At 42.8% G+C, this 24,130-nt stretch overlaps 1 protein-coding gene across 1 annotated transcript in view; it reads left to right on the forward strand.

The window, feature by feature from the left end:
* Nucleotides 1-24,130, forward strand: part of ST8SIA6 (ST8 alpha-N-acetyl-neuraminide alpha-2,8-sialyltransferase 6) — a 133,898-nt gene that overhangs the window by 108,129 nt on the left and 1,639 nt on the right. The window contains exons 5-7 of the mRNA XM_029236363.1: nt 17,460-17,604; nt 21,470-21,582; nt 24,000-24,092. Coding sequence (XP_029092196.1) covers nt 17,460-17,604; nt 21,470-21,582; nt 24,000-24,092 — 351 coding nt within the window. The remainder of the gene's footprint in view (nt 1-17,459; nt 17,605-21,469; nt 21,583-23,999; nt 24,093-24,130) is intronic.

A 24,130-nucleotide genomic window follows, 5' to 3' on the forward strand; every position in this document is an offset into this window, starting at 1 on the left:
GTATTAGCCATATCGCTTTATGCTCCTAGGTTGGAGAAGTCTTCTTCTAGACCACCCTGCCTTTCAAGCCCTCTGCTCCCTGTTACGTTGCTTGGGGTATCTTCATTGGTACATTACATTGGTTAAACACTGGTGCAATGTCCCTGTATACGTAGAGGTCTTTCTCCAGTGTTTCAACATTATCTCCTTCACTTCTGAGTTAGCATTTCAGTGGAGTTCCTGTCCTTTGCTTTGACAGTCATAGTCTTTCATATTCTAGTTACCTTGGTTTACTTATATCCTACTCAAATAGATGAGCTGATCTTTCATAAACGTCAAAATATCAGTGTATACATATAAGGGGAAAACTCAGTCATCTGAGATGCGGATGGAATTTGGTCTTTATTCGTTCTCTTCCTTAACCTGAAACTTGTGTGAATCCCACATTGAACAGGGAATCACACACCCTCTTGGATTTTCCTATGGCTGCCGGGTTATGAAGCAGAACTTTTGAGTGGGTTGAGGTAAAGCTAAAATTGTGAAGTGTGTGAAACTGTCCATTTATTGTATATTTCAAAACGTATTGAACACCCAGCTCTGGGTCAGGTGCCTGGGCTTCCTTCCCCCCCGCCTTTTTGACCTTCTGTAAATTATCCCAGTTCCTTCCTCATTTCTCTCTTGCTTCTCAATGCGATGCCTCAGGGTCCAGAGACACGATGGGATGTCAGGTTTCCACGTTCCCAAATGTTTTCTCCCTTATCCTTCCTCAAAACTCCCACTTTATCTGTGCCAGACCACCCCTGCCACGGGACGTACTAATTCATGTTACGATGTGAATGATGAATGGGTGGCCTTTTCGAATGCCATGCCTCCCATTCTGTATCTAACTGGATTTGTTAAGGATAGTCACCAATGTCTGACTTTCTAATTCCAAATGTCTAGGCTATTCTGCCATCCTACTTTTGTGAGAGAGCCAAGAATTGGAAAGTAAGACTCTATGTGATTAGTACCATGAATTAACCTGAATCAGGGATGACTGTCAATTCTCCCATCCTATCTTTCAGTGTGATGCCAACCTGATAATCCCACAAACTAATAACAGATCCACGCTGGTTTGCTGGAATTTCTCCCAGTGGTCTGGGAGGCTAGTTCAATCTCACGGGTGGTTCTGTTTTAATTTAGGTATAGGCATATTGCTAAAAGAGGTAGTGTCTATTTGAAGCCCTTAATTCTTCTGATCTGTTGGGGCTGAAACAGAATTTTTTCATGCCTTTTGAATCCCTGCGAAGCACTGGAATTCTTAGATCGTTGTATTCTTTAAAAGCAGTCTACTTTTTGGACTTCCCTGGCGGTCCAGTGGTTGACTCCACGCTTCCAGTGCAGGGGGCGTGGGTTGGATCCCTGGTCGGGGAACTAAGATCCCACATGCCGCATGCAGCCAAGAAATAAAAAAAGGAAAAAAAAAAACACAGCAAAACCAATCTATGTTTTTAGTGTGAAACGTATATTCATTGTGAGCCAGTTGATTCTAAAATCACGGTATTTTGACCCGCCATCTTGATTTTTCATTTCACTTCTTACCCAAAGACCCTTCTCCACTGCATAACCGAACCCTGGAAAGAGTTGTCTGTACTCACTCTGTCTTCCACCCACATCCTTAACGACAACATTTCACCTATGTCAGCAGTGACCCCACATGCTAAATCCAAAAGGCATTTTCCCTTCCCATTTTGTTTGAGCTCTCACCTCTTAACCAGGATCTGGAAATGAGAAACCGTTCCTCACTCCTTGAAAGATTCTCACCCTGGGTTTCTGTGTTGCTCCATTTGTTCTTTTAGCTCCTTCTCCCTCATCCCCATATCAATCCATCCTTGAGTCCTGTTTTTATTTTAGAAATGTCTCTCTAGAATATGGGAATCTTTGCTGGTGCATAGGAGACACTCCATGGCTGACTATGGTTGGGAGGACTCTGCTTCTTCGCTATTTCTCCTTTCGATTACTGCAGTGACCTTCACAAGGGTCATCATCCATCATGCTGGTACCCTTGTCCTCCGTTCTCCATACAATAGCTGGATGGCTTTTTCACAAAGTTTTATTGGAGTATGGTTGATTTACAATGTTGTGTTAGGTTTGGATGTACAGCAAAATGATTCAGTTATACATATATTCATTCTTTTTCAGATTCTTTACCCACATAGGTTATTACAGAATATTGAGTAGAGTTCCCTGTGCTCTACAGTAGGTCCTTGTTGGTTATATATTTTATATATAGTGGTGTGTGTATGTTAGTCCCAAGCTCCTAATTTATCCCTCCCTACCACCTTTCCGCTTTGGTAACCGTATGTTTGTTTTTGAAATCTGTGGGTCTGTTTTATAAATAAGTTCATTTGTATCATTTTTTAAAAATTAGATTCCACACGTGAGTGATGTCATATGGTATTTGTCTTCCTCTGACTCACTTCACTTAGTATGATAATCTCTTGGTCCATCCATGTGGCTGCAAATGGCATGATTTCGTTCTTTTTTATGGCCGAGTAGTATTCTATTGTATGTATGTACCACTGTCTTCTTTGGATGGGTTTTTTTTCATGGAAATTGGGTGATGACAGGGGGTCACAACTCACTTCCACCAAGCCTACCCCTGCCCCAACCTGTTTGGAATCCGCTGGGTGTGGTTGTTGTTTTGCGGGGCCGGGGGGAGGGTGCATTCAAAACTGAGACTTAAACTCCCTTAAAGCCCTATATTTCCTGGCCACTACCTACTTTTCCGGCCTCACCTCGCACCACACACTCCGCCTGGCTCTTTTTGCTCCATCGCGTTGGTCTTCTGTCTCATCAAAAGTCTGATACTTGCTTCAGCCCCGGAGACTTGACAGCTCTGTCCCTTCTGCCCCCCATGCCCCTGTTCATGTGCACCAACCTTTCAGATCCCACATCCATCATCTCTTGTTCAGGAAGGCCTTCCCTGAACACCCTGATGAAGTCATTGCTGCTGTCCTGTGATGAGATTCTCCTTCAGAACACTGATCACAAGTATGGATTGGAATTTTGTGTGTGGGATTAATTTACAGCCCTGGTTACCTGTGATCCATGTATTCTATAAAGTGCAAAATATTGATGGGAAAACACTTTCATCAGGAAGAACCACGAATCTTTCTAGATGGTTCTAAAATGAGTCAGGGCTCAGTATAGGAACCAGGAGTTGGAAAGTATACTCAGGTTTCTGGGACTGAGCTTCACATTGGCTTCATGTGTCTTATTTGATTGACCTTTTGTTTGTTTTCCATAGTCATTGATTTTATGTTATATTTGATCTCCCTATGAATGCTGAGTTCCCACTAGGGACCATTTTACCTTGGACAAGAGGCACCTGGGCAGTTGGTTATTTGTAGCATCATTATCGTTCTTATTAGGTTAAGTCACTTCTCCCGGCCAGCCCCTTTATCAGTTTGATAAAGATGAGTAATACCTTCTTTCATGAGTTTTTATGAATTTTCAATACATAGCATGTTCAGTACAGAGTCCGTTATATGTTAAATTCTCAATACTTGATCCCTATTATTATTGTCGGTTTAATATCATTTTCCTAGCTTACAATGAATATTTTACTAAAAATAGTAGGTTGCAGTCTTCCTGTGCATCGTCTGCAGTAGAAAAGGACTTACCTTTACAGGAACTGTCTGTGGCTTGTCCCTCCCTTTCAAGACGGCCGGTCAAATCATGTTTGGCAACACGCTTCAGAGGTCCAACAAGGAATGACTTTGAGTTGCCTGAAAATTAACCAGCCTAATTCTAGGCAGTGCACAGAGTTCTGCACCCCGTTCTTTCCCCAGATTACTTAGCCCCTCAATGGGGACAAAACCCTAACCGTAACCCTAACCATAATCCTACCCTGGCAAGTTCAGGGTAGGATGCCTTATCTATTGGGCAAAGCCTGAGGGCAGAGATGAAAAGTCAGGATGTGGAGGGAAACCAGAGGCCAAAAGCAAGAAAATAAGTGCCCAGGTCCCGGAGGCCAGGCAGACACAGAAGCTGAGCTTGGGGCTGTAGCCAAAAAAGCAGAAGATGGTGAATTCCTCAGTGAGCCATGGGGGCTGACCTGGAAGAGTACCTGAGAGGTGAGCAGCTGTGGTGGCTGCTGGGAGCACTTGTGGCCCATTTGTCCACGTGATTCAGGCTCAGAAATGATCATGGTCAGAACCGGCCTCCTACCTGTCCCTCCATGTGTGCAGGACGGCGACTCCCATCCCTAGCACAGAAGGAGCCCTTTGCCAGACACACGCATCGCTTGTCACTGAGGCACACGATTAAGACTTGGTCAGTTTAAAGGTCATGAAATAATGGGACCTTTTATAAAAGAAAGTAATGTCAACACAAAATATACGGGGAACAGTTTAAATGCTTCCCAGACCAGCACGCTGGTGCAATTACACGTGAGATCGATTCAGCCTTGTAATGATAAAACTCTGTCTTCGTAGGGTTCAGAGTGTTACTTCAGGATCTTTTTTTTTTTTTTTTTGCGGTACCCGGGCCTCTCACTGTTGTGGCCTCTCCCGTTGCGGAGCACAGGCTCCGGACGCGCAGGCTCAGCGGCCATGGCTCACGGGCCTAGCCACTCCGCGGCATGTGGGATCTTCCCAGACCGGGGCACGAACCCGTCTCCCCTGCATCGGCAGGCGGACTCTCAACAACTGCACCACCAGGGAAGCCCCTTCAGCATCTTGAATACATTGCCAGACTGTGTCTGCAAAAAGAAAAAAAAAGTTTCTTACTCCTTTTTTTCCCCCCTCCCAAATATCTAACTAAACAGAAGTAGAAACGAATGGCTTCTTCGCGTGTTCTTCACGCATTGAGTAATAATGACTCTGACCTGGAGTTTTTTTTGTTTTTTCTTTTTTGGTCTGCAAAGTAAAATATATTCCGGAATCTTACCATTCATCTTAACAGCTGATTCTGTATTTTTTAGAACTTGTGTTTTCCACACTTACGTAATTGGCTGTTGACTTTAATGGAGCAATGTTTGAAAGTCAGGAGCCAGTCCCGCGATGGGGCCCTGGGAGAGACTTGGGCAAGTTCATTTGGTCATAGCTTTGTGCTCATTCAGAACGGCCTCTGGACCAGCCAGACGACTGAGTCTCCCTTCTGTGTTCAAAGGCTTCGCAACCCTCCTTCTTCACAATCTTAATTTCTCATTCCACTGCTGCCTGCCATGTGATCTCCTTCTCTCCTTATGAGACCTGGGATGAGTGAAAACACCGACAGGTTACTACAATACCGCAAGATGCAAAGGCCATCCCCCCATCTTGCTTTTGTTTAAGCTGCTCTCTGTGTCGGGGAAGGCATCGCCCCCTCCCAGTGGCCGCTATCAGAAGCCTGTGTTTTACCCTTGACATCTTCCCTTCAGTGCCCGTTTGCCGTTCATCACCAGACTTTCACGGTTTCACATCCTAATAAGCATGTCGCGAAGCCATCTCCTTCTCTCCCTCCTCCACCAAAACTTGGGTCTGAATTACCGGGATGCTTAATTTTCTGTGTCCCCTTGACTAGGCCGTAGTGCTCAGTTATGTAATCACATGTGAGTCTAGGCATTGCCGTGAGGGTGTGGCTTACATCTACCCTCAGTTGACTTGAAGTAAAGGCGATGACCCTTGACAGTGTGCGTGGGCCTCCTCCAATCAGCTGAGGTCCTTCAGGGCAAAAAGTGCAGTTTCCCAGAAAAGAAGAGATTCTGCTTCAAGACTGCAGCATCACCTCCTGCCGAGTTGCCATCCTGCCCGCCTGCCCTGCAGGTTTTAGACCTGCCAGCTCCCCTGATTGTGTGGGCCAATTTGCTAAAATAAATCTAGATAGGTAGACAGAGAGACATCAGTATTGATAGACTCCTGGTTCTGTTTCTCTGGAGAGCCCTAACTGATAGAGCTTCTCTAATTATCTCTTAACTGTTACCTAGTTATTAACTGGTGTTCTGGTTATCTGTTGCTGCCTAATAAACTGCCCCAAAACCTGATGATTTGGGACTTCCCTGGCAGTCCAGTGGGTAAGACTCTGCGCTTCCACTGCAGGGGGGCACGGGTTCGATCCCTGGTCAGGGAACTAAGATCCCACACGCACGTCCAAAAAAAAAAAAACCAACTTGATGACATAGGCAATGACTTCATATTCTCTCACAGTTCCACTGGCTGACTGGGCTGAACTGGGGGACTCTTCATCAGGGGCTTTCATATGGTTTGTAGTCCGGTAGGGGGCTGGACTGGACCTCCACGATGGCTCCCTCCCACGGCCGGCAGTTGACATTGGCTTTTGTAGGAGCTCGTGTCGGGCGGCCAGCTACAGCACCTTTCAAGGGAGCCTCTGCGTGTGCCTCGTGTTTCTTACAGCATGGTGGCTGGATTCCCTGTCCTGAGGTTGAATGTTCCAAGAGACTCAAGCAGAAGCCCCAAGACTTTTATGACCCAGAATGCCACTTGTGCTGCGTTGTCTCAGTCACAGGGGTCACAAAGTTCAACCCAGATTCAAGGGAAGGAGCTTTAGATTTTACTTCTTGACGTGAGGAACACCTCACGTGCGTGGGGAGAGAAGGAAGAGGTAGCGGGCATCTTTGGAGACCATCTCCAATACTGGGTCACTGCTGTATCCTCCCAACTGATGGCACCGGCTTATTCAGACCCCCCCCATCTGTCCTCCCCACTGAAGCCAGGGCACACACCCTAAAATCTCATTGTAACGCTGCCGTAACTAGACCTTCCCTGACTCGTCCTTTCCCCCAGGAGGAAGCTGAGTTGTTCGCCCCGTCTTGCTTCTGAGACGTGTCATGGTGCAGTTCTGCAGCGTTGCCTACCTAGTACGCCACCCACCAGGCCAGACAGAGTTCCTCTCAACATTTTGCGCGTCCCACGTTCTTGGTTCTCCCAGCTTGCACACTCCCTGTTTTCTGTTTCTCAGTGTCTTCCTCCCTCTCCTTCTCTTGCCTTACCTGGCTCCCTTTATTCACCTTTTGGTTCTCAGCTTAAACTTTGCTTCTTCTAGGGGCACTGAGTCCTGACGCCCCAGGTTCAAATGGAACAGCTTCCCCTGGGCTCCCGTCCGCAGGGTCGGCCCAGATCTTGGTTTTGCATGAATATGGACTTGGACTCAGTTAGACTTGCTTTCACTTTGCTTTATTACTGAATCAGCAAAATGTAAACACCAGGTTAGGGGATTCAGGGGAGCGGATTGTCCCACTCAGAGCAGCCCCTAAAGTTCTTGTAGTTTATACAACCCTTGGGCGGTGAGTAAGCTCACACCACAAACTGTGGGCTCCCTACCTTACACTGACAGCGTGCCAATCTCAAAGGTTCACGCTATTGTCACAAATGGAGGTTCCATTGGGCTGCAGTCTCACCCTTCCAGGTTCCTTTTCTTGCCTGGCATCAGTGGTACGCGGCAGGCCTGGCTTGGCCTCTCCCAGCTCCTGACCCTCTGCTGCTCTCGTCACAGGACTGATGTCACGATGCTGTGATTGTTTGCTATCATCTCTCTCCCACTAGATTACAAGCTCTTCGTGGGCATTTACTGTTTTCTCTGTTATATCCCTGGTACTGAGAACAGTACTAAGAGCTTGATTTGCTGAATAAATATACATGTGAAAGAATGAAATCTTCAGTTTACCCTAAACACTGTTCCATGTCACTAAACTTGATTCCTGACTCTATCCTCTTGGTATTGGCTGTTCATATCTGTCCTCTTTAGTGTCACACCCTGCCATTGTCTTAGCAATTCTGTTTTGGTTCCCAGCCCTAAGCAGTCTGTTGCCTGGGCAGAAATTTTGACCTTGGCCTTGACTCCGTGGACCCCAGTTCCCACCCCTCAGTGCTTTAACCTGTATCCAGCTGGGTTTGCCCCTGAGGAAGGGTTTGGATGCTGTTTCACTCTTTTTTGCATAGTTGTGGAAATTCAGCACAGTTTAAAAATATTTAATCACAGTTTACAAAACATCTTGAGCTGTATATTCCCATGAAGGTCATGGAATTTATCTACATGTCTTGTGACAGTGGCTGTGTGGGCTGTGTCGGTGGCTTTATTCCCTCTGTGTGTCTCTGTTATGGTTTATTTGTGTATAATAAGGTGACATTTAGAGAGAGAATAAGGCACACAGACATTAAGACTTAGGTTCAAATCTCAGTCACCAGTTAACCAGCTGTGTGACCTCAGGCAAGTAGCTTAGCCTCTCTGTGTCTCAGTTTCCACATCTGAAAAATAAGAATAAAAAGTAGTGATGATAATAGTGTTCGCCTCATGGCACCTTGATGAGGATTTTATAAGTTACTATGTAAAGTGCTTCAAAGAATGTCTGGGACAGAAATAAGAGTCACAGATGTAGAAAACAATTTTATGGTTACCGGGGGGGGATGGGGGAAGGGATAAATTGGGAGATTGGGATTGACATATACACGCTACTATACATAAAACAGATAAGCAACAGTGACCTACAGTATAGAACAGGGAACTCAATAGTCTGTAATGGCCTATATGGGAAGACATCTAAAAAAGAGGGGATACAGGTATATGTGTAACTGATTCACTTTGCTGTACACCTGAAACTAACACAACATTGTAAATCAATAAAACAATAGAAGCCCCCCCCCCGAAAAAAAAAAGAATGTCTGGGACATAGTGGGCACCATGCACGTATTTACTGTCATTTACGCAGGAATATTCTTGAGCCACAAACTCACGTTTTGCTTTTTATGTTCCTGTCTGGGCCTCTATCTTGTGGCTCATTCTGACCCTTTTTCTGCCGAATGTGCTGTCTGTGTGAACCCAGGTTTCTGCGTGATCATGTGAGCACATTGCTCTCTGGATCCTTATGGGTCTTGATGTTCTGGTTGTTGGCACGTGACTGTCTCTCACTTTCTGTCTTCCTCTCCTCTGCTTTCCCCGGATTTCACGTGTATGTGTCTGTCTCTTTTCTTTTCCTTCTTGGTCTCATGCTCTGTCCATGTCTTTCTCTTTTAACCTTGGCTTTAGTTTCCTCTTTCTCATTAACCTGGCTCCCTCTCTTCTGCAATTTACCTGTCACAAGAAAACTGAAAATTGAAAAATATTGTCTGCATTGATTAAATAGCTTTCCATTCTTTTTCAGGAATTTAGAAGCGTAGGAATATGGTATTTTCCTTGCTCTCCAGAGGGGGCATTACATTGTCCTTTGCTTATACAACCTTCTGAGGACAGACTTGCCTTGCAATTCAGTGACACTTAATACAAAAAAGACCCCCCTATTGAACAGAGGTAAGCAACTGTTCATCACCTTAATTGTTTTGCCCGGAAGGCTTCTTCCAGGTTCTACTTCTGTGCTGCTCCAAGTTCCAGATGACAGCAGGAACAGAGTCTCTTTTATTCCTTGAGCTGTTCCCAGGGTCTAGCACGGTGCCTGAAACACAGGATGCTCTCGATGAATAGTTGTGAAATGAGTGAATTCCACTGGGGAATGTTGAGGGTTAGGGGGAGACCGATAAGAGCATCGTGTGACGGAGTCATGGTTCTATCTCCCGTCAGCCTTACTTTAATCTCTTCGCTTTGTTCCTTCATCTACTCAGTAGATCTCAGTAGGTCTCACATCTCCCCTACCCCACCCTTTGCACCCTCACATCACTTGCTTTCTGTGGGCCCTTTCAGTCTTTTTTTTTTTTTTTTTTTTCTGCGGCACACGGGCCTCTCACTGCTGTGGCCTCTCCCGTTGCGGAGCACAGGCTCGGGACGCGCAGGCTCAGCGGCCATGGCTCACGGGCCCAGCCGCTCTGCGGCATATGGGATCTTCCCGGACCGGGGCACGAACCCGTGTCCCCTGCATCGGCAGGCGGACTCTCAGCCACTGCGCCACCAGGGAAGCCCTCAGTCTTTAACTAGGTGAACTCTAACGGCAGTTGGCTTTCCTCCCTCTGGTCTCCTTCCCTTACTGTCCAGTGACTTGCCCCAAACGTGGGTTTCTTCACTCACTGAACACATATTTATCCCGTGACCCCTATGTGCTGGGCATGTACTAACACCTTCTTGGAACCTTCCCCTTGCCCCCAGGCTGGTTCAAGCGCCCTTCCTCTGTGTGCTTAGCACAGCCTCTTCTGATGTCTATCTGTATCATGTTGAAATTATATTGAAGTACCAGTCACATTTAGTGTCTGTCTCTCCTGACGTAAGTAAACTCCCAGAGGGCAGGGTCCATCCATACTTTCCTCATATTTGCGTTTGAGAATTTATAAGTTTTAGTGCTCATGACCTTGAACTATGGCCATTTCTCAGTGGGTGTTGGGTAACTACGGGCTGAATCGTTCTATGCTTTGGTCCTGGTTCAGTATCTCGAAGTTACACAAATCTAATTCCTCCCAAGTCCGTACAGTATTTGAAGACAGCTGTTGAATCCCTTCTTCTCCCATCTGGACAGTATTAGTTCCGGACAGGCCCTGGTTTCTCAAGGTGCCTTTGGAAGCAGAGTTTCTACACCAGACCCAAGCACAGTGAGTGTGGCTTGAGCATCAAAGAGTAGAAGGCATCTCTCCCCTCTCTTCCCAGGTCACTATTCTTTTATTATATTGTTCAGTTCACAGTGGGATTTTTTAGTGAGCCACTGTTCCCTGCTGAGTTATACCAAGTCAATTTAAAACCTGGGAATCTTACTCCTTAAATGGCTTATGTCCAGGGATGACTTATTCTCAACTCCCACCACCAAATTATTCTTCCTCTCTTCCCTTCCCCCGGCCCCTACACCACAGAGCTGCACACACAGGCCCACGTGCAAACACACGGACTCACACAGAGTCCAGTATGGTCGCTGGGGCGTGATGATTGTGTACGGAGGCTGGGCTGGGGTCTTGTACATGACGTGACATCAACACCTACACGATAGAAAGGGCCCTTTGAGTCCTTTGCACCCTCTTGTGTTTTGTAAGTGTGCTTTCAATTTTGAACTTGTAGATTCTATAAAAATCTTTTGGGTAGTGAGATAGAGTGGCTCAAACAAGGACATTTTACTCGTTAAGATCATAAACAGCACAAAGGCAGAGACAGCGCTTTTTTTATTCACCAGTGTGTAGACGGCACAGTGCTTAGTGCCTGCCTACATGCTAAATAAATATGAACGAATGAATGAACGAATGAATGGGTGAGCGAATACATGTGTGATATGTGACTGGCTTACCTTTTACAAGCCTGAGTTGTCCTCAGTTGGAAGGTGAGTATCAATGGAACCTATTTTGTAGGATTATTGTATCGCCTGAGACAATATATGTAAAATATTTAGCACATAGCGAGAAGGCACTAAATATTTGATATTGTTATGATTGGTCCATCAATAAATTATATAATGTGGGGTAGGGACAGAAGAAGGGCAGAAAAGGGAGCGTCCACAGAAGAGAGGCGGTGGGTGTATTGCTTGGCCCAGGTATGTTGTGATTTTGGTGACAGAAGAGAAATGTGGCCGCGTTAGAAAACACAGGAGGGTAAAGTAAGTCCTTTGAATTTGTGCAGGTGCTTAGGTTTTAAAACCCCTTTTCCTAGGACCCTCGTTAGAACCTCAGGGAATGGACGCCAGAAACAAGGCAGCTCTTTAGTAATACCTGGAAAGTGCCTTTAGCCTCTGCCTCACCCTGACTGCCCCAGACTCATTAGGGAGTCTCCGGAGTTTGATAAACAGGAGAGAGGCCTGTGAGCCCTGGGCTGGGCCACTTAGGTGGTTAGTGTTCAGAGTGTCCTGCAATGTCTTGTGCACCACAAGCCTTAAGCCGCCCTTAACATCTCATGGAAACCCAGGAAGCATCCCGCTTAGAACTGAAGAAGAATTTTGACCTGGGACTGGAAATGAATCAGAAAGAAAAGAAACAAAACAAAAACAAAAAAGCAAAGAGAAAAACCGAGGAAGCACTCAGCACCTAGGGTGGCAAAGAAAAACGAATTTCTACAGTGTGAATAAAAATCTCTCTCAAAAGTACTTCATTAGACCAACTGTGATGCAAAGATGACTTTGGACATCTTCAGATTCTGTCTTTATAGATCAGGGCTAAAAGTATTAAGCCAGATTCTCCCAGGACCAACCTACTTTTTTCTTTTTTAATAGATCTTTATTGGAGTATAATTGCTTCACAATACCGTGTTAGTTTCTGTTGTACAACAAAACGAATCAGCCATGTGCAGACACATGTCCCCATATCCCCTCCCTCTTGAACCTCCCTCCCACCCCCCCATCCCACCCCTCTAGGTGGTCACAAAGCACCGAGCTGATCTCCCTGTGCTATGCGGCTGCTTCCCACCAGCCAGGTATTTTACGTTCGGTAGTGTATATATGTCCATGCCACTCTCACTTCATTCCCACCTACTTCTTGAGAGTTAGGCACTTTTGAAAGAATGTGAACTCTTTCCGGTTCTGGAAATCAGTGCAGTACAGAGAGTCCCCATTCATTTCTGGGTGGGGTGGAAGGGACTAGATTTCCTTTTGGAACTGGATTGCATAGTGGAAGTTGCTGAAGGTGTGACACAGCAAGGGTTAGATCATCAGTAAACCAGGGGTTTCTTTTCCATTAAATCCTAGGACACATTGTCTGGACCACTTGACAACCTTGATCCCATCCATCGGGAATCGTGTAACCCTCCATGTAAAATAAGATCCTTGAATGTCTCAGTTATATAGCGGGTTTGGAATATTCACATGTAAAATTTTTGGCAGCCTTTGAGATATGTCTGGACAAGCTGTCAATGGGGTGCTACCAGCATTATTTTGGGAACTGCTATGTTGTTTGGTGCCATTATGGAAAGCATCCCAAAGGAAGAAGCTCAAATGACAGCATTACCCACCCAGGATACTCTAGTGTAAACTGCAAAGAAGTGAATGTCAAAAGACATAAGCTGGAGTCACGAACAACCTGGGCGCCTTGGTTCTAACCCATACACTCTCTCAACTCCAGTTTTCTCATCTCTAAAACGGGAATGGGGGCTTCCCTGGTGGCGCAGTGGCTAAGAATCCACCTGCCAATGCAGGGGAAAACGGGTTCGAGCCCTGGTCCGGGAAGATCCCACATGCCGCGGAGCAACTGAGCCCGTGCGCCACAACTGCTGAGCCTGCGCTCTAGAGCACGCGAGCCACAACTACTGAGCCCACACGCCACAACTACTGAAGCCTTTGCACCTAGAGCCCGTACTCCGCAACAAGAGAAACCACCGCGACGAGAAGCCTGAGCACCGTAATGTAGAGTAGCCCCCCGCTTACCACAACTAGAGAAAGCCCTCGCACAGCAACAAAGACCCAACGCAGCCAAAAATAAATAAATAAGACTACTTACTACTTTAAAAAGTAAATAAGTAAAATGGGAATAATTATATTTTCTGTCTCCCTGGTTGTTGTGGGCATCAGATGTCATAATAGGTGTGAAAATGCTCTGGAGAGTGTACAGTGCTTTACCAGGGTGAGGTCTGTGAATGCTGATCTGGTTGGATATTTACTATGCATTGGAAAGGGTGAGCTTTTTGACTCCATCTACCGATTCAAATGCTAATCCTTCCTGAAACATCCTCACAGAAACCCCCCAAAAATAGTTTTACCAGCTCTCTGGGCATTGACTTGGCTCAGTTGACAGGTGAAATTCACTATCACATCTAGTGAATACCAAGTGTCCTTCATTTCTTAATGTCTCTTGCTCTTTTTACACAAGAAGGGGGAAATGGCCATGCCCATCATTGTGAGCACATCTAGTTGACTTTGGAGTCACCAAGGATTAGAACTGACTCTGTTTTTAGGGATGATGGGAAATGGAATAATAGAAATAAAATTCCATTTTGTTTTGTTTGTTCTAAGCATGTCAGCTCTATACTAACACTGGCTATTATGGGGATCTTTACTGCAGATGAACTGGGAAATGAAAAAGAGCATAAATTTATAATTCTGCCACTAACTATAAAGGCTTAAAATGTCCCATTAGTCAGTGACCCAACATAGGCTGCAGAAATGACATTTTGGGTAATTATTCCGATGTTTTTCCTGGGATATTATTAGGGGTGGTTAGGTCTTTAACATTGATTTTTGATAGTGATTTCTTTAAAAGTGCAGGGGGAACGGCTAAATCAATTCTGGTACATTCAGACAGTGCAACACTACTCTAGCAATAAAAAGGGATAAATTACTGACACACATGGCAACATACATGAATTGCAAAAACATGACAAGTGTAAGAAGCCTCACACAAAAGCGTATATACAATATGATTCTTTTTTTAAAAATTAATTAAATTTTTAAAAACATTTTTATTGGAGTATAGCTGATTTACAGTGTTGCATTAATATGATTTATATAGATTTATATTTATATAGATTTATGTATATGTTTATATAGATTCTGGAACAGGCAATACTAATGTTTGGTAAAAAATAGTCACAAAAGTGGTTGCCTTGAGGTGGGGGTTGGCTGGAGGTGGACTGGGAAAGAATTTGAGGGAATTATCCAGTGGGGTTGGTAATATTCTGTATCTTGACAGGGGATTGGGTTACAGGGGTATATGCACTTCTCAAAACTCATTGAATGCACTTGGGGTTTTATTGTATGTAAATTCTACCCCAAAATACAAAATAATGATAAACATGCTGAAGCATTTAGGGGTGAGGTGTACTGATACCTGTCATTTATGTTGAATTGCAATAACTATAACAACAAAAATGGATTGATGGATTAATACACAACAAGGCAAATATAGTAAAAATTACTTGTAGCGTCTAGCTGGTCATTATTCAAATTCTCTTGTCCAATTCTTTCAACTTTCCTGAGGGTTTGAAAATTTTATAATATAATATTTGAAAATAATTTCAGAAAAGAACAATTTTTTAAAAAAATTTTGGCCACGCTGCACAGCTTGCAGCATCTCAGTTCCCTGCCCAGGGACTGAAGCCGGGGCCACAGCAGTGAAAGCGCCGAATCCGACCCACTAGACCACCAGGGAACTCCCAGAAAAAAAAATGTTTAAAAACCCACAAAGGGTACTTTGCTTAGTGGTTTTTTTTTTAATAATTGCATTTTTAAATTTTTATTTATTTATTTTTGGCTGCGTTGGGTCTTCGTTGCTCGCACGGACTTTCTCTAGTTGCGGCGAGCGGGGGCTGCTCTTCGTTGCGGTGCGTGGGCTTCTCATTGCGGTGGCTTCTCTTGTTGAGGAGCACGGGCTCTAGGTGCACGGGCTTCAGTAGTTGTGGCGCGCGGGCTCAGTAGCTGTGGCTCACGGGCTGTAGAGCGCAGGCTCAGTAGTTGTGGTGCACAGGCTTAGTTGCTCTGTGGCATGTGGCATCTTCCCGGACCAGGGCTTGAACCCGTGTCCCCTGCATTGGCAGCCAGATTCTAAACCCCTGCACCACCAGGGAAGCCCTGCTTAGTGTTTTTTATGTGTGATGCAATATTCTTTCAAGCACCAAATATCCTTAGAGAAATTAAGTTACTTGTAAAAGGTAAATGAGAATCTACTCCATTGCCTTTCTCAACATGCTGCGTAAAAGAGATATTTAAAATTATAAACACATAAGTAAGGATTTCTGAGTTTGAAATATGTCACATGAATTGTTATGAAATTAAATTTATAATTACAAATACTTAGTATCATATTTTTGACTACACATCATTTCAATTTGTTGTTTTGTTGGTCTGGTCTCCATGAGCTATTAGAAATGGTAGGTTCTGAAATACAAAGAGAAATAATAAGCAGGTGATAGAATTCAAGTAAGAATGTACTATTTTAATAATATCAGCTAACTGATACGAACTAATTTGAAAATCTTGATTTTTAGGGTACAAATAATGTCACAGCACTGACTTTTCATACCCTGAGAATTTCTGGCATTCACGAAGACTGGAATATAATTCAAAATGACTATGACAGACTAGAGCGTTGTATTCTTTCAGAAGAACAAAATTCAGTAGGAACATGTATAAAAGTATACCCTTCAGGACCAAAAACCAATAAAAAAATATATGCGATGGGAAAGGACCAGTTAGGAATTCGGGGTATCAGTACTGACCACAGTCAGCTCTGTCTGCTGAAAAGTCACTGTTCCTTGTGCTATGGTGGGATCCAACTTTAATATATATTTTTAAGTAAAATGGAGAAATTAGTAAAGGTTTAAAGATGAACAAGGTGACATTAATGAAAATACTGGTCTTATGGAGAAAATCTGAGAGAAGAGGAAATTCTCTAAATGCTTCAAAATTGAAAAGGTTCAAGTTGTGCTTGATGATTACCACTTTCAATTACATGAAGTGTTTTCTATGGAGAGATTCTATGAAAAACTAACCAGGGAGGTGGATTTAAGTGAAGAGAGTTCAGTTGTGCAAATCAAAGAGTCTCTTGACTTCAAGGTTGATTAAACTGTGGAATAATTATCAAGAGACGCTATGGAGTCTACACCCCCGGAGAATTACATAAGCAAAATATAAATTCTGAGTGGTTCTGAATTCACCTGCCAGAGGTTGGGGGCAAATTCCAACAACCCCTGGCAGGACCTTTCTGGGTCTGCATTCTGACAATAAGGTTTCACTCCATAGGAATAGTTTGGAAATATAGTTCAGTACTAAATTACATTTTTCTGGGCTTTCTGTAAAGAATGGCAACTTTAAATTCACGTCATTTAAAAATTCAGTCTCAAAGTACAGCAGTGTAGTTGTCGTTAGCAATACTGTATTGCATACTTGAAATTTGCTAAGAGGGTAAATCTCAATTCTTACTATAAAAAGAAGAAGAAAAAGGAAAAAGATAACTATGCGAGGTGATGGACATGCTGATTAGCTTGGTTATGGTGATGATTGCACAGGATGTATGCATATTAAACCATGAACATAAACAACTTGTATTTGTGAATTTTTTTTTTTGCCCGCACCACGAGGCTTATGGGATCTTAGTTCCCCGACCAGGGATAGAACCCCAGACCCCCTGTTAGGAAGCGCAGAGTCCTAACCACTGGACCGCCAGGGAATTCCCCATACGTATTTGTGAATTTATACCTCAGTGAAGCTCAAAGAAAATCACTGTATTGAATGATGCTTCTTTTCATTGAACTTGTCTCATAATAAATGATTACATATTGTTTTGGTGATGATTTGTGACACTGGTCTTAATTTAGTTTCTGTACTGTTTAATAAAATAATTAGAAGGTATTCTGTCATTTTCTCTGTTGTTACAACATTATCATGAGAAAGAAGTCTTTGTATTTAAACCATTATATAATCAGTATTTCCTGTGGGTGACTCGGTCCCTACCTGAGTGTAAGTACGTTAATGTTCTTTGCTGTTTAGTCCTACCACAGCACTCTTGCACCATCCAGGGACAGTTAGAATGGAATGAGATAAAAATGTCATCTTTGCGAATGAGGTATCTTCTCTCTGAAAGTCAGTACGGCAAAATCCTCTTCTGCGTTTTCCATCGTCGTCTCTATTTTGGGTTTCGTAATCTTATTCCTTGACTCACTTTTATCCTTATGCTTTGCAGAGTGGAACTTGCTTCGTGTTGTGGTGCCGTTCAAAACTTCATTGTTTCTCAAAATAACACTCCCGTTGGGACTAACGTGAGTTACGAGGTGGAAAGTAAAAGCGAAATCCAAATCAGAGAGAACATTTTTGATATGTTGCCAGTGGTGAGTGAGAATTTCTTGTGGTTTGTGTCAATATTTAAGGTGAATGTTGGCTCAGATTAAGATATAAGAATGGGGGCTTCCCTGGTGGCGCAGTGGTTGAGTCCGCCTGCCGATGCAGGGGACACGGGTTCGTGCCGTCCGGGAAGATCCCACGTGCCGCGGAGTGGCATGTCCCCGTGGGCCATGGCCACAGAGCCTGCGCGTCCGGAGCCTGTGCTCCGCAACGGGAGAGGCCACGACAGTGAGAGGCCCTCGTACCGCAAAAAAAAAAAAAAAAAAAAAAAAAAAAGATATAAGAACGGAGCAGTTAATTCATTAAAATGCCACACTCTGTTGTGTTGTGTAAGATACGTATGGCAATCCAAGGCAGTTTTGAATACTTGTGGCCCTGCGGGGAATGGTATTTATATCTTAAATGATAAGCTCTTCCAGCCCATGGGTCTTCATGACTCATCCTTGAATGAGATGAGGTACTTGGGCTTTCTGCATAGTAATTACCAGGGCTTGGGAAGATGCCCATTTTTCACCTGCAATAAGACTCCTCCAGTTGTCAGTTTCAGTGACTAAATCAGTTCCTTCACAAAGAACTGTAGGTTTATGTGGCTAATCTTTGGGAAGTAAATACATAAGAATTTGCGGTCCGTAAACATAACCTCCACAAGACAGGGATTTTTATCTACTGTGTTCTTATGTATCCCAAGCTCCTAGGGCATTCCCCAGTGCACAGATGCATTCATTACATATTCGTTATTTAAACTAATGAGTAATGATACTGTATCATTACACTATAAATCCAAACTTGGGGGGAATTTTTCTCCTGAAAATATCCCACTGCTGATGAACTACACTCTCAGGCATCTTTTTTTTGTGTGTGTTTGGTACGCGGGCCTCTCACTGCTGTGGCCTCTCCCGTTGCGGAGCACAGGCTCCGGACACGCAGGCTCAGCGGCCATGGCTCACGGGCCCAGCCGCTCTGTGGCATGTGGGATCTTCCCGGACCGGGGCACGAACCCGCATCCCCTGCATCGGCAGGCGGACTCTCAACCACTGCGCCTCCAGGGAAGCCCTCAGGCATCTTTTTATGATTTGATGAAAAGCAATTAGGCCAAGTCAGTGGTCAAAACGGGATCGCTTTATATATGCTGTTTACCAACTGTAGAATATTCAGTTCTTACAATTATTTCCATTTTGCTGGACCTTTGACTTGTTTCAACTATTTTATTGTCATGTAAGTTGTTCCAATTTTTTTTTAATATTACAATTCAAAGGAAGTATAATTTTCTGGGAATGAGCGAAAAATCAATACACAATGTTAGAGAAAAAATATTGCACATTTTCCCAAAGGGAACGGGGACCAAAAAAATAACTCATACGGCATTCTAAAAATCCCCTCGTGATGCACTGAAATTACCAATAGCTGAAAAGATAGCAACTGAAGATTATTTCTGTCCCTTATCAGGGAAGACCTTGGGGAGTTCCACAGAGAGCAACTCTTTCACCCTTGCCGTTGTTGCTAGTGTTGTCCTTGCCTTAGGCTGGTCAGAACAGAGGAACTGCAGGTATTTTTTTGCTTCTGATTTGGCACCTTGAAAAGAATAACTTAGCACAGGCTTGATAATTCTGGATGCAATTAGCAACAGCATCCATTTTCCAAGTTAATACTGACTTTTTAAAACTAGGGGGAGGAAATTCTGAAGTTAATACAGTAACAGCTGCAAAGCGAGGTCACTTTTCTGTGTTTCTTCATCATCCCCTTCCACAGACACAGCATCCGAGGTTGCTTCCCACACCCCAACCCTGCTTTGTTCTGTGGGGCACACAGTGAACAGATCACAATAGATGCTTTGGATGAAATGGTGTGAAGTCACTTACTCCAAAGGTTTACTTAGTTACTTGAAAGGAAAACAACGAAGCTGGTTTTCAACCAGAGTTAGCAACAAGCAGGCAGTTAAGTGGCCCAGATTTGTGTTCTCTTAGGAGCCTTATTTTAAGGAACGTTGAAATTGTCATTTATTTGAACTCTTACTGAACGTAAGATAGCAAAGCATATGGACTTTTTCCTCCCAGTTGACCAAGAAACCAGAGAAAAACGTTCATTATTTTGAGTGCTTAATTGGAGATACGTTCCCCTCAGTAATCTTTTCTGTTGTACCATAAAGAGCCTATTTGCATTCTGCCCTGTCTGTAAAATTCAGAATTTACTGTGGTATCGGTTAGTAAACACGGTCTGAAAATATCTTGCGCTAGAAGTTCAGTGATTCCAAGTAGCCCAGGGTCTGTGGGAACCATTCATTAAAGAGCCAGACACTCTGCTGGGGTCACCTCTGTGCAGGGAAATAAGGCACATCCTTCAGTTAACCTTTCACCCCTTGAATGACAGACAGCACCTGTATAATGTGTCGTGATTAAGACCATGGACTCTGAACCAGACTGCCTGGGTTTGAATCCCAGCTCTGCTGCTTTCTAGCCCTTCCTTAAACTCATGCCTCCGTCTTCCCATCTGTGAAATGCTCGCAAGGTTGTTGGATGGATTCCATGTGTTAACAAGTCACGTCTCGGGAAAGTGCTTCTCGCACCAGCAGCGCAACATGATTTTTCACTTTCACGGACAAACGCAGAGGTGCTGAAAGAGAGTTCTCGTCCCTCGTTTGGCATCTCCCAATGCAGATTCAGGAGCACGCGGGAGTCAGGGTGATTCAGGATCTGTCGGGCAGCTCAGAACCACACTGGTCCTGGGCCGTTGCCAGTGGGGCTGGTACACTGGGCAGGAGGGTTCCCTGATTCGTAGCAGTGTAAATATCCCCATCGTGGCGATTGTAATTTACCAGTGGTTTCACAGTCGGCTCACAAAATTCCTGAATATTTACCAGTTGGTGCCCATAAGCTGGTACAACTGGGTTCCAACGTGGTGCTGGGGGTTGCACCCAGGTGGCCATTGGGCCAGTCGTCACCCATCAAAAAGCAGTGGTCCTCTAGGCGAGGTCTGCAGTAGAAGACAGGGGAAATGAAAAGTAATAAACATGCTCTCTGCCCCTGAGGACCTACACTCACGTTCTGGAGACAAAGCAGGTGAATCAGGACCTCATCATCGCGGAACTCTGAGCTGACACCCTTGCTGCTGGTTAAGGTCACATCCTTACTTCCGGAAAAGTGACCAGCAAAGGCAAAGTACACTATCAAATTGAAAAGTGTTATGTTTCAGACCGCGGAGGATTTGGTAAAAGTGGGAAGTCTTTTGGGATCGGCCAGTTGGGTCCTTGGAGGAAACAAAAATGATTCCGGCCTTAGAAATGAATTTGAAACAAATCAGCACAGAGTTACTGGGCCTCCCTGAAGCACCGTGGCTGATCATTTACAGAGGTCGCAGGCATAAATCTGTCATCACTGAGCCTGAAGGTCTACCTACTTAAGAAGCACAGAGAACTTTCACTAAATTATCTATTAATTTTATGGCCAAGAATAGAGAATTGAATGTTACTTTGGAATTGCTTTCTTTTCTATTTTTGGCTGGAAATGGTCCTGTTAGTCCGAAAGGCCCATGTGGGATTTTCTCATCCTCAATTTATTTACTTAATTATGTGATGTAAAATACGTTAAAGTACACTTTAAGAACAAGTGTATTATATTTTGTATTATTACATTATGTTTGTCTATGATATGCTATATATTCCTCTCAAGAGAAATGAAACAGGTTTACAGGATTTTTTTATGATGTCATCAGTTGATTGACATGCTGTGGTATTGCTTCTTGTTCTTTTTCCTTCCTTAGCATGTGTAAAGATTAAGCTACTTGAATTAAGCTGATGATGTTTATGGTTCTAAAACTAAAGCTATTTTATGACAGTTTTTCCCTTTCTCCTGATAGACTCAGCCTTTTGTGGGGTACCCTTACAATCAGTGTGCGGTGGTTGGAAATGGGGGGATTCTGAATCAGTCTCTCTGCGGAGCCGAAATTGATAAATCCGACTTTGTTTTTAGGTAAGCTCTGTCGAATTGGTTTCTTTGACATCCAAGATCAGCTGGATATTTTAAATGAATAGGCTAAAGATACTCTGTGTAAATTTTGACCTTTGAACTCTGTTGCTTAAGCCTGCAATTTATCTAGTGTGTTTCCAAAAGTGTTAAATGGATCATGAGTTCCTCTGAATGTTGCTATGGTCACTTAACTTTCCAGAAACCCTGCATGAGATCATAGTCAAAGAGGGTCTTCACTGCAGGACTTGTCAGAGCCTTCAGTATATTAAGGATACTTTTTTTTTTTTTTTTTTTTAAACAGAGCATTTCAAGAACACTTTGTTCTCAGGTAATACTTGTGAAAATGCTGACTTAGATATTGTATAGCCACACAACATTGATGTTTATTTAGGTTTCTGGCCTGAAATTTTTTAAAAATGTGCAGCTTCTAAATTCTGATCTTTTAAAATGTTTATATCTCAATACAAGCTAGCTTGCCAAAACAGAAACAAAAGTAGTTTCTCTGTGTGTCTGAACTAATAACACAAGCCACAGAGCATCTCCACTTTCAGAATATGATGGAAAGAGGATTCATCCCTGTGAGGGTGGATTTCAATTGAAATGCACCTTTTTATAAAGTCACTTGAAATCCGTTTCTTCCTATTTCAGGAGCACCAATTGCATACATCAGAGGAAATCCTTTGAGCTTTATTGATTTAATGCTGCCCATGAAAAAGAAACATGATTCTGAATCAGTAGCTCCCCCTCACTTTAATCTCATTTAGAATTTTATGCTGAAGATAATAACAGAACAACAGACCTGGCAGTCCAACCATTATTGAATGTGTTCGTCATGGTGAATGTGAAAATGGCCAATACCTGCATGATTTAGCCATTTTGTTAAAGTACTCAGTATGGAAGAACCATAAGGAAGATGAGTAATTCTTCTTGTAATAGACATTTTTATAGACTGAAAATTCCCAAAACATCTGGGGTGAATATTATGCCTAAACATCCATTTTACTTGATAGCAGATATAAGAAATACAAGTTTAGGTTTAACAAGCAGGGAAAAAAACCCAAAAAACAAAAAACTCAACAGCTACTTAATTTATAACTCTAAAATAAATGCGTATATTTCTAGATTCTGCATTTGTTGATGCCAGCTATTTTTCTGAATATAGAGTTCCTTTTGAAGTTAGCCTTCCAAACTGAAAGGTCAAATTGGGGCTGTACATGGTTGGTGTCATTAAAATTTATTTAATTTTTAAGCCTATGTCTATTTTGGTTGTACATGTTTCATAGTTTATAAAACCATCTGGAAGCTGATTATCTTTTTTTTTCATTTCAGAAGATTGGGAGCTGTCAGTTAAGTGTGTAAGGAGCAAAAATAGGGGCTGAGTGGCTTTACTGTACTGTGTATATACAATACCCAATATTTCCCCTAGGGGTCTCCAATGATACCATATTGGAAATCATCTTTGAGTCTTCAAAAGAATATGAGACTGTTCTAGAAAATAGGTTTGTTACAGGAAGCCCACTACTGAAGACATTTCTGTGGCCTCTTATCTAAATTAATATTTATTTTTCCCAAGGTGCCATATTTGTTTTCTGATGTATCTTTTTTTATCAGTGAGAGAAGTACATGTTTCATTTATCCATATATTTCATAGAGCATGGAATAGAATATTTCAACCTCATCTTACAGAACACATCAAGTTTAAACAGCCTTCCTCAGAGATGCTCCCTTTGTAGGTATAGCTTTAAAGAAATGGTCTACTTGAAATTCTGAAATGATACTTTCTCTTTTCTGTGTGACAAGAATATACTTACTCAAAATTACAATTCTTAATTTGTTTTCCAATTTAAAAACAAAATAGTACTCAAAAGAGGAGAACATCAATATGAAAACATCATTATAAGAACATTAAGGCTTTATTTATTAACAGCTTAATTTGGTGGAAAAACAGTCCATATGGGAATCAGGAAATTTTGATTTTTTTTATATAGTCTTTGCTTCTGGCAGACACTATAACCTTAGTCGCAGTGCCTCAATTTTTTAAAATCTGTAAATTGGTGATATACCTCTGTGGGAATCTAATTAATATAAATAATAATTTTAATAAAAGGATCATGAACTCTTCAAAAGCTAGGCAAGGTGTAATTGTCATTTCTAGTTTTGTTACCTATAAAGGTCTTACATAATACTGAAAGCATTTATCAAATTCATTTATTTTATCCAATGTTGAAATGCCAGCTAAGAGTTCAGTACTTATTAAATGTTTTTCGATGGAAATCAGATGAATTCTGAGGATCCTCTTAACGACAATAATTTTCTCCAATAAAATGAGAATGATCACATGTATATGTGTGGATGTATGTGGATGTACTTTTTTTTTTCACAAGTTATATTTTGAGAATAGTTTTCCTTCCAAATTTCAGATGTAACCTCCCCCCAACCACAGGAAATGTTACCAATGACGTTGGCACTAAAACCAACCTGGTGACTCTAAATCCCAGTATCATAAGGCTAAGGTAAGTACCTCAAATTACATAACTGTTCAAGAACATTT

This window comes from Monodon monoceros, unplaced genomic scaffold, assembly GCF_005190385.1.
Source record: "Monodon monoceros isolate NGI ecotype Baffin Bay Population unplaced genomic scaffold, NGI_Narwhal_1 Super_Scaffold_21, whole genome shotgun sequence".
NCBI lineage: Eukaryota > Metazoa > Chordata > Mammalia > Artiodactyla > Monodontidae > Monodon > Monodon monoceros.